The sequence below is a fragment of the Rhinopithecus bieti genome, unplaced genomic scaffold, assembly GCF_001698545.2.
Source record: "Rhinopithecus bieti isolate Rb0 unplaced genomic scaffold, ASM169854v2 scaffold_17174, whole genome shotgun sequence".
Taxonomy (NCBI): Eukaryota; Metazoa; Chordata; class Mammalia; order Primates; family Cercopithecidae; genus Rhinopithecus; species Rhinopithecus bieti.
Window position 1 is genome coordinate 1,571,224 of NW_016808962.1, and position 13,425 is coordinate 1,584,648.

The 13,425-nt window shown below is 53.2% G+C and overlaps 1 protein-coding gene across 1 annotated transcript in view; it reads left to right on the plus strand.

Moving 5' to 3' along the window:
- Positions 1-11,522, plus strand: part of LOC108539398 (carnitine O-palmitoyltransferase 1, muscle isoform-like) — a 33,785-nt gene extending 22,263 nt beyond the window's left edge. The window contains exons 6-18 of the mRNA XM_017888047.1: positions 5,723-5,830; positions 5,904-5,988; positions 6,604-6,799; positions 7,232-7,417; positions 8,012-8,117; positions 8,198-8,314; positions 8,893-9,057; positions 9,140-9,274; positions 9,373-9,525; positions 10,011-10,124; positions 10,719-10,811; positions 10,965-11,050; positions 11,303-11,522. Of these exons, the coding sequence (XP_017743536.1) occupies positions 5,723-5,830; positions 5,904-5,988; positions 6,604-6,799; positions 7,232-7,417; positions 8,012-8,117; positions 8,198-8,314; positions 8,893-9,057; positions 9,140-9,274; positions 9,373-9,525; positions 10,011-10,124; positions 10,719-10,811; positions 10,965-11,048 (1,542 nt within the window). The 3' untranslated portion in view covers positions 11,049-11,050; positions 11,303-11,522. The remainder of the gene's footprint in view (positions 1-5,722; positions 5,831-5,903; positions 5,989-6,603; positions 6,800-7,231; positions 7,418-8,011; positions 8,118-8,197; positions 8,315-8,892; positions 9,058-9,139; positions 9,275-9,372; positions 9,526-10,010; positions 10,125-10,718; positions 10,812-10,964; positions 11,051-11,302) is intronic.
- Positions 11,523-13,425: the final 1,903 nt, after the last annotated feature.

Here is a 13,425-nt window from a genome sequence, read left to right on the forward strand (position 1 = left end):
ATAAATAAAATTAATAAATAATTAATAATTAATGAAATAAAATAATTAAAACCTATCAGGGCATGGTGGCATTCACCCGTGCTACTAGCTACTTGAGAGGGTGCGGTCCCTGGCTAGGGCTCCACCCCCACAGACTTAGGTGAAGACAGGCACTTCTGCCTTCATGCCCAAATATTGCATTTTCCAAGATCACCCTGGCCTACTATGCCCCCATCTTGAGTCTATAAAAACCCAAGACCATAGCAAGGCAAAGACACCCAAGTGGCTGGACATTGTGAGGAATATATTGGTGGAAGAAGACACAAGTGGTTGGTTGTCAAGAGCATGCCAAAGGAAGAGCACACTGACAGGCCAGCACACAAGCAGGCCAACAACTAGCAGAACGACATGGAGTTTGACTGGGGCAGCTGGAAGAGAGCCCAGGCTGCCAAGCGGCCAGACTCCAGGGGAAAACGATCTCCCTCTGGCTCCCCCGTCTGCTGAGAGCAACTTCCACTCCATAACACCTTGCACTCATTCTCCAAGCCCACGTGTGATCTGATTCTTCCAGTACACCAAGGCAAGAAACCCTGGGGTACAGAAAGCCCTCTGTCCTTGGGACAAGGTAGAGGGTCTAATTGAGCTGACTAACACAAGCCGCCCATAGACAGCAGACTAAAAGAGCACCCCATAACATGGGGCTTCAGGAGCTGTAAACATTCATCCCTAGACATTGCCAGGGGGTCAGAGCCCCACAGCCTGCCCGTCTGTATGCTCCCCTAGAGGTCTGAGCAGCCTGGCACTGAAGAAGTGAGTCACACCCCCATCACTCTCCCTGCAAGGGGAGCAAGGAAACCTTTCCCATTTCAACTGGGGGCTCCCCCAGGATCCTGGAACATGAGTGTAAACAAATGTGAAACTGTCAGGTCTGCCTCTCTTCCAAAACCCTGCTATCTCTCTCTTTCCTGCAGGTAAGAAGCTGATTCCCTTCAGAAACTGGGCCCTAACTGGCTATTTGAAACCCCCAGACTTTTTTTTTTTTTCTCTCATGCATTTCAAAATGACTCTTATCTCTTCCTTTATAATGTTAAGAGTTTTGCTACAGGCTGCAGCAATGTTACTAAGTAAAATGACCATTAGGCTGAGCCGCCAAAGGTGCAAATCAGACCAGTTTTTCCTAGAGGTGCCATGTATGCCTCCACGTTGACAGGCACAGGCTTGCAGCACTAAGGGCACCTCTCCTTATCCTTTTCCCTCCCAGTTCAGGCACCTAGGTGTGCCCACAGCAGGCAAAGACCAAGCCCGACAGCCATGAGTGGGTGCGGGAGAAAGCTGTGACGGTAGCCCTGAACCCACAGTAGGTACAATTCCATAGGGCCAACGGATGGGCACTTTCTTTCTTTCCCTGGCCAAGGAATTAGACCTGGTCTGAACTGGGGAAAGATATAAGGAATAGAAAGGCCCAGTAGTACTAAGCAAGAGGTTCTTCCCCCAGAATCTTCCCCTTTTCTCCTTAAATTGTTTTATCTTTTTTCTTTTACTAAGTGAGAGCGCCCCCCCACCAACCCCCACTCTGTTTCTGATAGGGAAGTTAACAGAGGAACAACCCTTGCTGGCTGAGAATTGCAAATTTGGCAGGGAACATTTGAGACACTGTAAACACATACAAATAGCCTCTAAAATGTCTTTTCAGGCTGGGCGCGGTGGCTCAACCCTGTAATCCCAGCACTTTGGGAGGGTGAGGCGGGCGGATCACGAGGTCAGGAGATTGAGACCATCCTGGCTAACATGGTGAAATCCCGTCTCTACTATAAATACAAAAAAAATTAGCTGGGTGTGGTGGCAGGCGCCTATAGTCCCAGCTACTAGGGAGGCTGAGGCAGGAGAATAGCGTTAACCCAGGAGGCAGAGCTTGCAGTGAGCTGAGATTGCGCCATTACACTCCAGCCTGGACGACAGAGCAAGACTCTGTCTGTAAATAAATAAATAAATAAATAAATAAATAAATAAATAATATCTTTTCAGTCCCAAACTGGATTCCAAGCTTCAGGCAGAGGCCCTAGAAAGAAATCCAGGTCTCAGGGATCCAAAGCCAGGCAACAGACACAGTGTAAATGGGCAGGACCAATTCCTGCTGACTAAACCCCCACACTCCATGGAAGGAGGCCAGGCTTCATGGCGTAAACAGGCCCAGGGAACTCAGTTTACCGACAGCAGGGAGAAAGGAGGTGTAGGTGAGGCAGTTAATTCCTGTTCTCCAGGTTTTCCCTGCTTCATGGATACATACCACATCGGTACCCATGGCTGGCACCTGCCAAGGTTGCCGGGGCTCAGGGATAAAGGGTGGAGAGTGAAAGGAGGATGCTCGCTTTCTCTCTCCATCACACCCTGAGTTTTTGCTGAGAGAAGGAAGGGAATGAGAGACACCTCTATTCCCTGTCTTTCAGAATGGGCAACCAGTTCTGTTCACCACCCCCAGCTTATACTCCTCTGGAGCGTACCCTGAACCACTGGAACTGCTTTGACCCTCAGAGTCTGGAGGAAAAGTGTCTCATATCCCTCTGCACAAAGGCTTGGCCAAATTACGATTCACAGGAAGGACTGGCTTGGCTTCCGGGAGGAACCATTCATTTCAATACAATCTGGCAATTGGAACTTTTCTGTAGATGTGAGGGCAGGTAGTCTGAGGCCCCATAGGTGCAGTCTTTCTATACCTTGCAAGAACCTTTGCCGACAGTGTAGGATTGATCCAGCCTTCCTCTTTGCCATCTCAAGGAAGGATGCAAGGGGCAAACCCAGGGAAGTAAAGGCACGAGTGCCAGCGGCACCCGGAGCAGAGGACACAGCTCCCTCAAGCCCTGATCCTCCAAGTCCACCCCTACCTCCTTCTACAGCTTCAGCCTCTCACTTGCCCCTCCTAAAAATCCTTCCCCTAAACAAGCCCCAGTCTCACTTTTGCCCCTCCAACAAATGCCCAGTGAATTTGGGCCCAGTAAGGTCCAGGTCCCTTTCTCCCCATGGGACTTAAAGTAAATTGAGAGGAATCTTTGCAAGTTTTCAGATGACCCTGATAGATAAATAGAGAATTTCAGAATTTCCAGAATTTCACCCACATATTTGAACTCTCCTGGAGAGACGTTATGTTACTTTTGAATCAGACCCTGATGGACACTGAGAAACAGGTCGCTCTGCAAGCAGCAGAGAGATTTGGGGATAAGCTTTGTATCACATATAGCATCAGGGAAGGGGGTGAACATTATCCAGCCTGAAGAGAAGCAGTACCAGTGAATGACCCTAAATGGGATCCCAAAGACAAGATGGAAGATGGGAAGAGGAGACACTTTAAAGTGTGTGTAATGGAGGGCTTACGTAGGACTCTCGATTTTACTAAGTTGTCCATGATCGACCAGAGATTTGACGAAAATCCCACTGCCTTCCTGGAAAGGCTAAGAGAGGCGTTGGTAACGCATATCTCTCTGTCTCCTGATTCAGTCAAGGGACAGCTAATCCTAAAGGATAAATTTATTACACAGGCTTCCCCTGACATCAGGAGGAAGTTGCAAAAACGGGCCCTGGGACCACATAGTATATAGGAGGACCTCCTGAAAGTGGCTACCTCAGTCTTTCATAATAGAGAAAGGGAGGCCTAGGAAAGAGCGTGGAGATACAGGTATTCCCAGGGTGCACCTATAAATTGCTAAGGATATGACAAGAACAGCTATCTCTCTTCTAAAGTTTATCTGCTCCCATACAAGGTTTAATTTCTTTCACCAGGGTGAAACAGCTTGGGGTACAATGTTGTTGTTAGTATATTTTACTCCTTGTCTCGGTAATCTTTGGCACTCAAGTCTTTCCTTGTATAATACACATATTTAACCCATGCATTCTTAACCTTATAAAACTTGTTTTTTTCTCTCATGCCTAGAAACCCTCAAACTCCAAACAGTCAAGCAACTGGAGCCTCAATGGATCCCCTTTGCTAGGAACCCTCAGATAAACCTCTGGGAGGGGTCTGACTGCCATTTCCCCAAAACAATGCCCCTGTCAACAGGAAACAGCTAAGACCGGTCATCGTCCATACGCTAGCGGCAGTTAGATATACCTCTTCAGAGGGGGGAAATGATAAGGGAGTCTGGGAAGGGAAGAGCATGGTCCCTTTAAATGATACAGAAGCGGGGAAGGGAAGTGCTGGGTAGAGGAAGGCAGGTTCCTGACTAGGGCTTCACCCACATGGACCTAGGTGAGGACAGGCCACTTCTGCCTTCACATCCAAATGCTGCAGTTTCCAAGACCACCCTGGCCCACCATGCCCCCATCCTGGGCTTATAAAAACCCAAGACCCTAACAAGGCAGATACACACAAGCGACTGGACGTTTTGAGGAGCACATAGGTGGAAGAAGACATGAGCAGCTGATCGTTGAGAGCACGCAGGCAGAAGAGCACGCTGACAGGCACCGGCATGCCCGCAGACCATCAACTGGTGTGTGACATGGAGTTTGGCTGGGGCAGTCTGAGGAGAGCCCAGGCTGCTGAGTGGCCCGACTCCAGGGGAAAATGATCTCCCTTCTAGCTCTCCCATCTGCTGAGAGCTACTTCCACTTAATAAAACCTTGCACTCATTCTCCAAGCCCACGTGTGATCTGATTCTTCCAGTACACCAAGGCAAGAAACCCAGGGATACAGAAAGCCCTCTGTCCTTGCGACAAGGTAGAGAGTCTAATTGAGCTGACTAACACAAACTGCCTATGGATGGCAAACTAAAAGACCACCCTGTAACTCACGCCCACTGGAGCTTCCGAAGCTGTAAACATTCACCCCTACACACTGCCATGGGGTCGGAGCCCCACAGCCTGCCTGTCTGTGTGCTCCCCTAGAGGTTTGAGCAGTGGGACACCGAAGAAATGAGCCACATCCCCATCACATGCCCTGCGAAGAGGACAAGGGAAACTTTCCCGTTTCAGTTGCATTCCAGCAACATAATGAGATACTATCTCTTTAAACAAGTCTGAAAACCACCAAGCGCAGTGGCTCACGCCTGTAATCCCAGCCCTTTGGGAGGCCGAGGTGGGCAGATCACAAGGTCAGGAGATCGAGACCATCCTAACACGGTGAAACCCCGTCTCTACTAAAAAATACAAAAAATTAGCCGGGTGTGGTGGCGGGCCCCTGTAGTTCCAGCTACTTCGGAGGCTGAGGCAGGAGAATGGCGTGAACCCAGGAGGCAGAGCTTGCAATAAGCCGAGATCACGCCACTGCACTCCAGCCTGGGCCACAGTGCGAGACTCCATCTCAAAAAAAAATAAATAATAAAATAAATAAATAAATAAATAAATAAATAAAAATAAATAAATAAATAAAAAGGCAGCTCAGAGTCAGGCATGGTGGTGCATGACTCTAGTCCCTGCAACTCAGGAGGCTGAGGCAGGAGGATGACTTAGGGCCAGAAATTTGAGGCTGCAGTGAGCCATGCTTGCCCCACTGCACTCCAGCCTGGGTGACAGAGCAAGACCCTAACTCTAAAAAATAAAGAATTTAAAAAGCAGCCCAGGCTAAAGCTGGAGCAGAGGGTTACTGTGACCAGTTATGCATTTCTGGAGGCTCACCCTGACAGCATGTGCAGGATGTACCGGAGGAGGGAGACAGAACACCTCAGGCCCCCGAATGGATTGGTCCTTGGGTCAGCAAGACCCAGGTGACACCCAGACAGAGGCCCCCACCCCGCGGGCTCTGCTTTCTCTGTAGGACCTTGTGCTCATCAAGAATACAGACGTGCAGGCAGCCCGCCTGGGAAACACCATCCACGCCATGATCATGTATCGCCGTAAACTGGACCGTGAAGAAATCAAGCCTGTGAGTTGTGTCAGGGTTGAAGGTGGGATGGGAGAGGAGACCTGAGTCTGAGCCATGCTGGGCCTTCCCCCAGGTGATGGCACTAGGCATAGTGCCCATGTGCTCCTATCAGATGGAGAGGATGTTCAACACCACTCGGGTCCCGGGCAAGGAGACAGGTAACTGAGCCCTTCCTGCTCCCTGTGGGCCGTCTGGCTGGCTCGCTGCCCTCCTGCCCGCTCATCACCAAGTGTCCCCAGTGTCTCAGGGTCCTGAAACTGTGAACAGTAGTCAATTGTGACAGATACTAGACATCTGTTATTTACAGGCATGATGCTGGTTCAGGGACCCCACGGGGCCCAGAGCAGAGCCCCCACACCTCCGGGGCTTACTGTGCGTGGGGAAGGGAATCCTGCTGCAGCCCAAAGCTTAGGACAGGCCGGGCGCCACCATGGAGCCAGCAGAGGAGGGGAGAGGCACACCCAGGGGTCTGGCAGAGGCAGCAGCCTTCCCTGCTTCTGACACTGTATCGTTAGACGGTTTGCACAATCTCTTAGTGCGTTTCCTCTTCTGTGAAATACTTTATAGGATTGTTGTTGGTGTTATATGGGAGGTAGTGGACACACCAGCACAGGGCTTGGTTTAGGACACACGGATCCCATCCAGGGAGCAGGAAGGCCCAGGCAGAGGCTGAGCAAAGCAGGGTCTGCAGGGACACCTAATGCATGGGAGGTGGGCCCTTCCCAGGATGCAGCCGGGGTCCCGCCTCAGCTTGCCTGTGGCCTCCGTCACAGATGTGCTGCAGCACCTCTCAGACAGCCGGCATGTGGCTGTCTACCACAAGGGACGCTTCTTCAAGCTGTGGCTGTATGAGGGCTCCCGTCTGCTCAAGCCTCAGGATCTGGAGATGCAGTTCCAGAGGATCCTGGACGACCCCTCCCCACCTCAGCCTGGGGAGGAGAAGCTGGCAGCCCTCACTGCAGGAGGAAGGTATCAGCCTGTGGGGAGGGATCGTCCTCACCTTGAGGTTCAGGGCTCCATGAGAAGAGGAGCATGGCCCTGCCTGCCACCCTGGAACTGGAGGCTGGAGGCACAACTAGGGGAGGGGTATTGGTGGTAATGCCAGCAGGACAGCCAGCATAACCTACCTCTCACGGATGGCAGCTAGGTGAGAATGTGCAGAGGGTGGGGACACCCTCCAAAACAGCCTGGCACCCCCCACCTCCAGGCCCAGCCTGGCACATACCCCCCCACCTCCAGGCCTAGCCTGGCACCCCCCCCCATCTCCAGGTCCAGCCTGGTACCCCCCAGTCTCCAGGTCCAGCCTGGCACCCCACCCCCGTCTCCAGGTCCAGCCAGGCGCTCGGAGGCACCCTCATCCCAAGTCCATGTGCCCACTGCTTACTCTGCCCCGTGCTGCAGGGTGGAGTGGGCGCAGGCACGCCAGGCCTTCTTTAGCTCTGGAAAGAACAAGGCTGCCTTGGAGGCCATCGAGCGTGCCGCTTTCTTCGTGGCCCTGGATGAGGAGTCCTACCACTATGACCCCGAAGACGAGGCCAGCCTCAGCCTCTATGGCAAGGCCCTGCTACATGGCAACTGCTACAACAGGTGCGGCTGCCCCCGCCCCACAGGTCATAGCTTAGGGTTAAAAGTTAAGGTTATGGTTACAGGATTAAAGATAAAAGGTAGGTTGTGAGCTGGGTGCGGTGGCACACACCTGTGTTCCTAGCACTTTGGGAGGCCGAGGCGGGTGGATCACTTGAGCACAGGAGCTCAAGACCAGCCTGGGCAATGTAGCAAGACCCCTTCTTAAAAGTAGTTAGGATTGTGATTCGTGGTTAGGTAGGGATAGTGGTTAGGGTTAAAGGTTAGGGTTTGGGTTAGAGAGTAGGGTTAGAAGCCGGGCATAGTGGCAGGCACCTGTAATCCCAGCTAGTCGGGAGGCTGAGGCAGGAGAATCCCTTGAACCCAGGTGGTTACAGGGGGCCAAGATCACACCACTGCACTCCAGCCTGGGCAACAGAGCAAGACCCCATCTCAATTAAAAAAAAGAGAGAGAGAGAGAGAGAAGAGAGAGAATAGGGTTAGTGTTAGGGTTAGGGTTAGGGTAACATCTGAGTTAGGGTTAAAGGTTGGGGTTGCAGGTCAGGCTCCTCTGGACATTCCCAGCTTTGGTTCTTCATGTGTCTACTCTTCCCGCAGGTGGTTTGACAAATCCTTCACTCTTATTTCCTTCAAGAATGGCCAGCTGGGTCTCAATGCAGAGCATGCGTGGGCAGATGCTCCCATCATGGGGCACCTCTGGGAGGTAATAGCCTTGCAGAGGGAACCTGCAGGGCAGGCTGGAGGGGATGAGGCCGGCCTCTCAGCCTCATCCTCTCCCTGTAGTTTGTCTTGGGCACAGACAGCTTCCACCTGGGCTACACGGAGACTGGGCACTGCCTGGGCAAACCGAACCCTGCGCTCCCACCTCCTATGCGGCTGCAGTGGGACATTCCAAAACAGGTGGGTTGGAAGCTCCCAGAGCAGGTGTGAGACCACAAAGCAGCGGGCGGGTACAACCCCAACAAGGCCTGAGTCCCCCTGCCTCCTCCTCCCCTGCTGGCCCCACGGCCTGACCCAGCCCTCGGGAAGGCACAGGGCACATCTCAGGGAACCCGTAGAGTCCAAACTGGCTTCAGGGGGGACAGAGACCACCCACTGCCCCTGGGGCCCTCTGTGTTTAGAGAAGGCCATGAGATGGAGGCGGCACTCACAGGCCCCTGGAGCATTTTCAGCACTTCCCTCTTCCCCACAAAGCTCAGTCCAGCCTCTGGGGGCTGATTCTCCCTCAGATTGTCTTTTGCATACCCTCCTCCTGAAGATGTCTTGGCCAGCTGTACCCTTCCTCCACCAGCTAAATGTCATGCCTCCTAGACGTGACCCAGAGTCCTGCTTGGAGAGCCCTGCCCTCAGCTGACCCTTCCCATTGTCTTGGCCAGCTGTGCCTTCTTCCCACCAGCTAAAACTTCATGCCTCCTGGATGGACCCAGAGTCCTGGCTTGAAGCCCTGCCTGCAGCTGACCCTTCCCATGTCTTGGCAGTGCCAGGCGGTCATCGAGAGTTCCTACCAGGTGGCCAAGGCGCTGGCAGATGATGTGGAGCTGTACTGCTTCCAGTTCCTGCCCTTTGGCAAAGGCCTCATCAAGAAGTGCCGGACCAGCCCTGATGCCTTTGTGCAGATCGCACTGCAGCTGGCTCACTTCCGGGTAGGGGCCCCACCTCCCGCTGCTGAGAGGGCAGGGTGGTGCCAGGGTCCGCCTGCCAGATTCACCCCTCTGTATATCCCAGGACAGGGGTAAGTTCTGCCTGACCTATGAGGCCTCAATGACCAGAATGTTCCGGGAGGGACGGACTGAGACTGTGCGTTCCTGTACCAGTGAGTCCACAGCCTTTGTGCAGGCAATGGTGGAGAGGTCCCATGCGGTGAGTGTCCTCTGCCGCGCGTGAGGGCCACGGTCGTCTGCCTTCTGTCTACCTGGAGGGTCAGGGCTACTCTTCACCCCTTTACTTCTGCCCCACAGAAAGCAGACCTGCGAGATCTCTTCCAGAAAGCTGCTAAGAAGCACCAGAATATGTACCGCCTGGCCATGACCGGGGCAGGGATCGACAGGCACCTCTTCTGCCTTTACTTGGTCTCCAAGTACCTGGGAGTCAGCTCTCCTTTCCTCGCTGAGGTCAGCACCGTTGTTGGGTGTGTCCTTTGTCCCACTGCCCTCCTACACCCAGGGCTTGGGCCATCTCATGATGGAGCACGGCCTGTTTTCTGTCTGGGTGGCTCTCCTGAAGCTCCCTGGAGGGCTGGGCCAGCTTTCCCGCCCACACCCCAGCTGGGCCTGCGGTCCTGGGCCCAGTGGGAGCAACATCCTCTTCATGGCGTTGGTGTTCTTGTGACAGGGAACAGACAAACGTATGATCTGTCAGGTGGTGACAGCACTACTGAGATTAGTGAGGCTATGGCGGGGAGAGGCAGAGCAGAGTGGGGGCTGGGCAGCTCACACAAGCCTTATGTGGCATGTGCAAAGGGGACCACGGGGTGGTGGCCAGGGAGCTCCTGCACCCTCAGCAGAACAGTGCCTGGCTCAGAGTAGGTCGCAGACACCACCCGTCGGACAGGTGCTTTGGGCGTGTGGCGTCTGACCAGCTGCGGCCTCCATTGCAGGTGCTCTCGGAACCCTGGCGTCTCTCCACCAGCCAGATCCCCCAATCCCAGATCCGCATGTTTGACCCAGAGCAGCACCCCAATCACCTGGGTGCTGGAGGTGGCTTTGGCCCTGTGAGTGCCCCTGAAGGGGGTGGGTGGGCAGCATCAGGGCCCTGAGGGTTTCAGTGGCGAGTGCAGGCCCTGAGGTCAGACCAGAGGCGGGAGCACCTTGCTTAGAGGAAAGCATAACCCCAGACCTGCACAGAAGCAGAATGTTAGCTATGGACTCAGGCAGCCAGGTACCTGGGACCCACCCATCCCAAATACCTCCCTGCTGAAGCATGACCGTGCCTGGGGCTGGTTTCCAGGGTACTGGGCAGTGCACTGAAGTCTGCTTATCCAAGAGAGTGCGGCTGTCTCCCACAGACGCCTTCACGTGGGCTAGTTTGTCAGAAGGCTAGAGAACCCTCTGGAGAGAGATGGCGTGATCTAGAGTATAGGCCCCCTGAGGGAAACTGGGAGGTCCTAGATCCCTTGGTGGGGTCTGGGCAGCATTCTTTGGTTTTCACGGTTTCCTGGGGGTGGTCCTCTGGAAAAATGCAGTGTCTAGGGCTGGGGCCCGTTCCTGCAACTCTTGTGGGAAGAACAAGTTCCACATCAGCTTGGTTTTCGGATCTTCAGGGTTTGAGTTCTGCCCTTCTCCTTCACCCTTCGTGTTGCCCTCAGGTAGCAGATGATGGCTATGGAGTTTCCTACATGATTGCAGGCGAGAACACGATCTTCTTCCACGTCTCCAGCAAGTTCTCAAGCTCAGAGACGGTGAGTCTCCTGCGCCAGCTCAGGCCTGAGGAAGGGTGCCACCTGGGGCTGCCCAGGAACGCAGGTGTCTTTGGCCGGGGAGGCGTCCTTGCTTGTGGGGACAGTGGGGTGGGTGCATATATGAAGGTGCCTCTGAGCTCTTGGCTCCCACAGAATGCCCAGCGCTTTGGAAACCACATCCGCCAAGCCCTGCTGGACCTCGCTGATCTTTTCCAAGTGCCCAAGACCGACAGCTGAAGGTTGGAGAAATACCAGCCGCCCTTTCATCCCCACACTGTGGAGGAAGGGACCTGTGGCAGCTCACAGGCATGAGGGGTGGCCATGCACAGGTGCCCAGGCTCCAAGGACAGCTCTGGCAGCAGGTCCTCACTGGGCAGACGCTGCTCCCCAAGGGCCCGGTTGGTGGAGGTGGGGTTGGAGCAGGAAGAGAATTTTGATTTTTTTTTCTTGATAGATACTAATAAAAATAAGGCTGTGTAATTTTCTCTCAGCCCTTAGGTACCTGTGTTTTGTTTGGGAACTAGGAGGCCCTCCCCCTCCCCCAGCTCAGACCACAGAGATGGCAGGAGAAGGGCTGACGCTGGAAGACTCTTCATGAGGGACTGTGTGACCTGCTTTGAAATGTGTGGCTCTGCTGAGTGACGCAGGCTCTGAGATAGCTGTCCATGCCCACGTGTTTGCTTGGAATAAATTCTTGCTTCAGAACCTTCACCTGTTCCCTGGGGCCATTTCTGTTTGTCTGTCTGCTGGAGAGTCAGCCCACCTCCTCCCAGGCAGGGGCAGGTGTGAGGCACCCCTCTTGGCTGAGGCACAACCCTGCAGGGGCCCTGCAGCTGCTTCTCACCATGGAAAGGGGCTGCAGGCCCAGGCCTGAAGTCTTGGGGTGTCTGTGAGAGGGCACACAGGATGATCTGTAGCAGCAGATGCTCCTTCAACGAGATTGGCTTGGCTACTAAAATCATGTTAAGAGTAAATGCAAAATAATTTTTCTTTTTTTTTGAGACAGAGTTTTGCTGTTGTCACCCAGGCCAGAGTGCAGTGGCACGATCTCAACTCACTACAACCTCTGCCTCCTGGGTTCAAGCGATTTGCGTGCCTCAGCTTCCTGAGTAGCTGGGATTATAGGCACCCGCCACAATGCCTGGCTAATTTTTTGTATTTTTAGTAGAGACGACAGGGTTTCATCATGTTGGCCAGGCTGGTCTCGGACTCCTGACCTCAGGTGATCCACCTGCCTCAGCCTCCCAACACGCAGGGATTACAGGCGTGAGCCGCCGCGCCCGGCCATAAAAAATAATTTTTCCGAAAAGTATAAGTAGACCCTTGATTACTGCTGCATGCTTGACTGAATCTAGATCTTGGGTGCTAAGAACCCAGAAGTGAATGCGGTTCAGTTAGATTCAGTTCTGGGCCTTCATTTAGGAACCAGTGTCTTCATCTGTTTTTAGTTTTTTATTTTTCTTTTTTTTTCATGAGATGGGGTCTCACTATGTTGCCCAGGCTGGTCTCAAACTCCTGAGCTTAAGTGATCCTCCCACCTCAACTTTCCAAAGTGCTAGGATTTCAGGCATGAGCCACCATGCCCAGCCAGGGACCAGTGTCTGCTGGACACCCACCATAGACTTGGCCCTGTGCTGGGGATTCAGTGGTAAACAAGGTCCTATTCCTGCCCATGTCGAATTCACTGCTGGGTGAGGAGGTGTGGTCAGGGGACAGAGCAGCTGGCAGGAAACCAGGAGGCTTTTGGAATAATCTGCTTACCAAGTACAGGCCTGGGTTGCTTAATGAAGGGGATACATTCTGAGAAGTGCATTGGTAGGCGATTTTGTTGTGCAAACATTCTAGAGTGCATTTACACAAACATAGATGGTACAGCCTGCTACAGACCTGGCCTCTACTGCACACCCTGTTGCTCCTCCGTTACACGCCATTACAGCATGTTACTGACTACTGTAGGCAACTGTAGTACAACGGGAAGTCTTTGTGTATCTAAACTTGTCTAAACATAGAAAAGGTACAGTAAAAATGTTATATAAAAGATTAAAAATGGTACCCTTATGGCCGGGCACTTTGGGAGGCCGAGGCAGGTGGATCACGAGGTCAGGAGATCAAGACCATCCTAACATGGTGAAACCCCGTCTCTACTAAAAATACAAAAAATTAGCTGGGCATGGTGGCGGGCGCCTGTAGTCCCAGCTACTTGGGAGACTGAGGCAGGAGAATGGTGTGAACCTGGGAGGCAGAGCTTGCAGTGAGGCGAGATCATGCCACTGCACTCCAGCCTGGGCAACAAAGCGAGACTCTGTCTCAAAAAAATAAATAAATAAAAATTTAAAAATAAATATAGGTCAGGCGCAGTGGCTCATGCCTGTAATCCCAGCACTTTGGGAGGCCGAGACAGGCGGATCATGAGGTCAGGAGATCGACACCATCCCGGCTAACATGGTGAAACCCCATCTCTATTAAACAAAATACAAAAAATTAGCCGGGCATGGTGGCGGGCGCTTGTAGTCCCAGCTACTCGGGAGGCTGAGGCAGGAGAATGGCATGAACCCAGGAGGCAGAGCTTGCAGTGAGCCAAGATCGCGTCACTGCACTCCAGCCTGGGCGACAG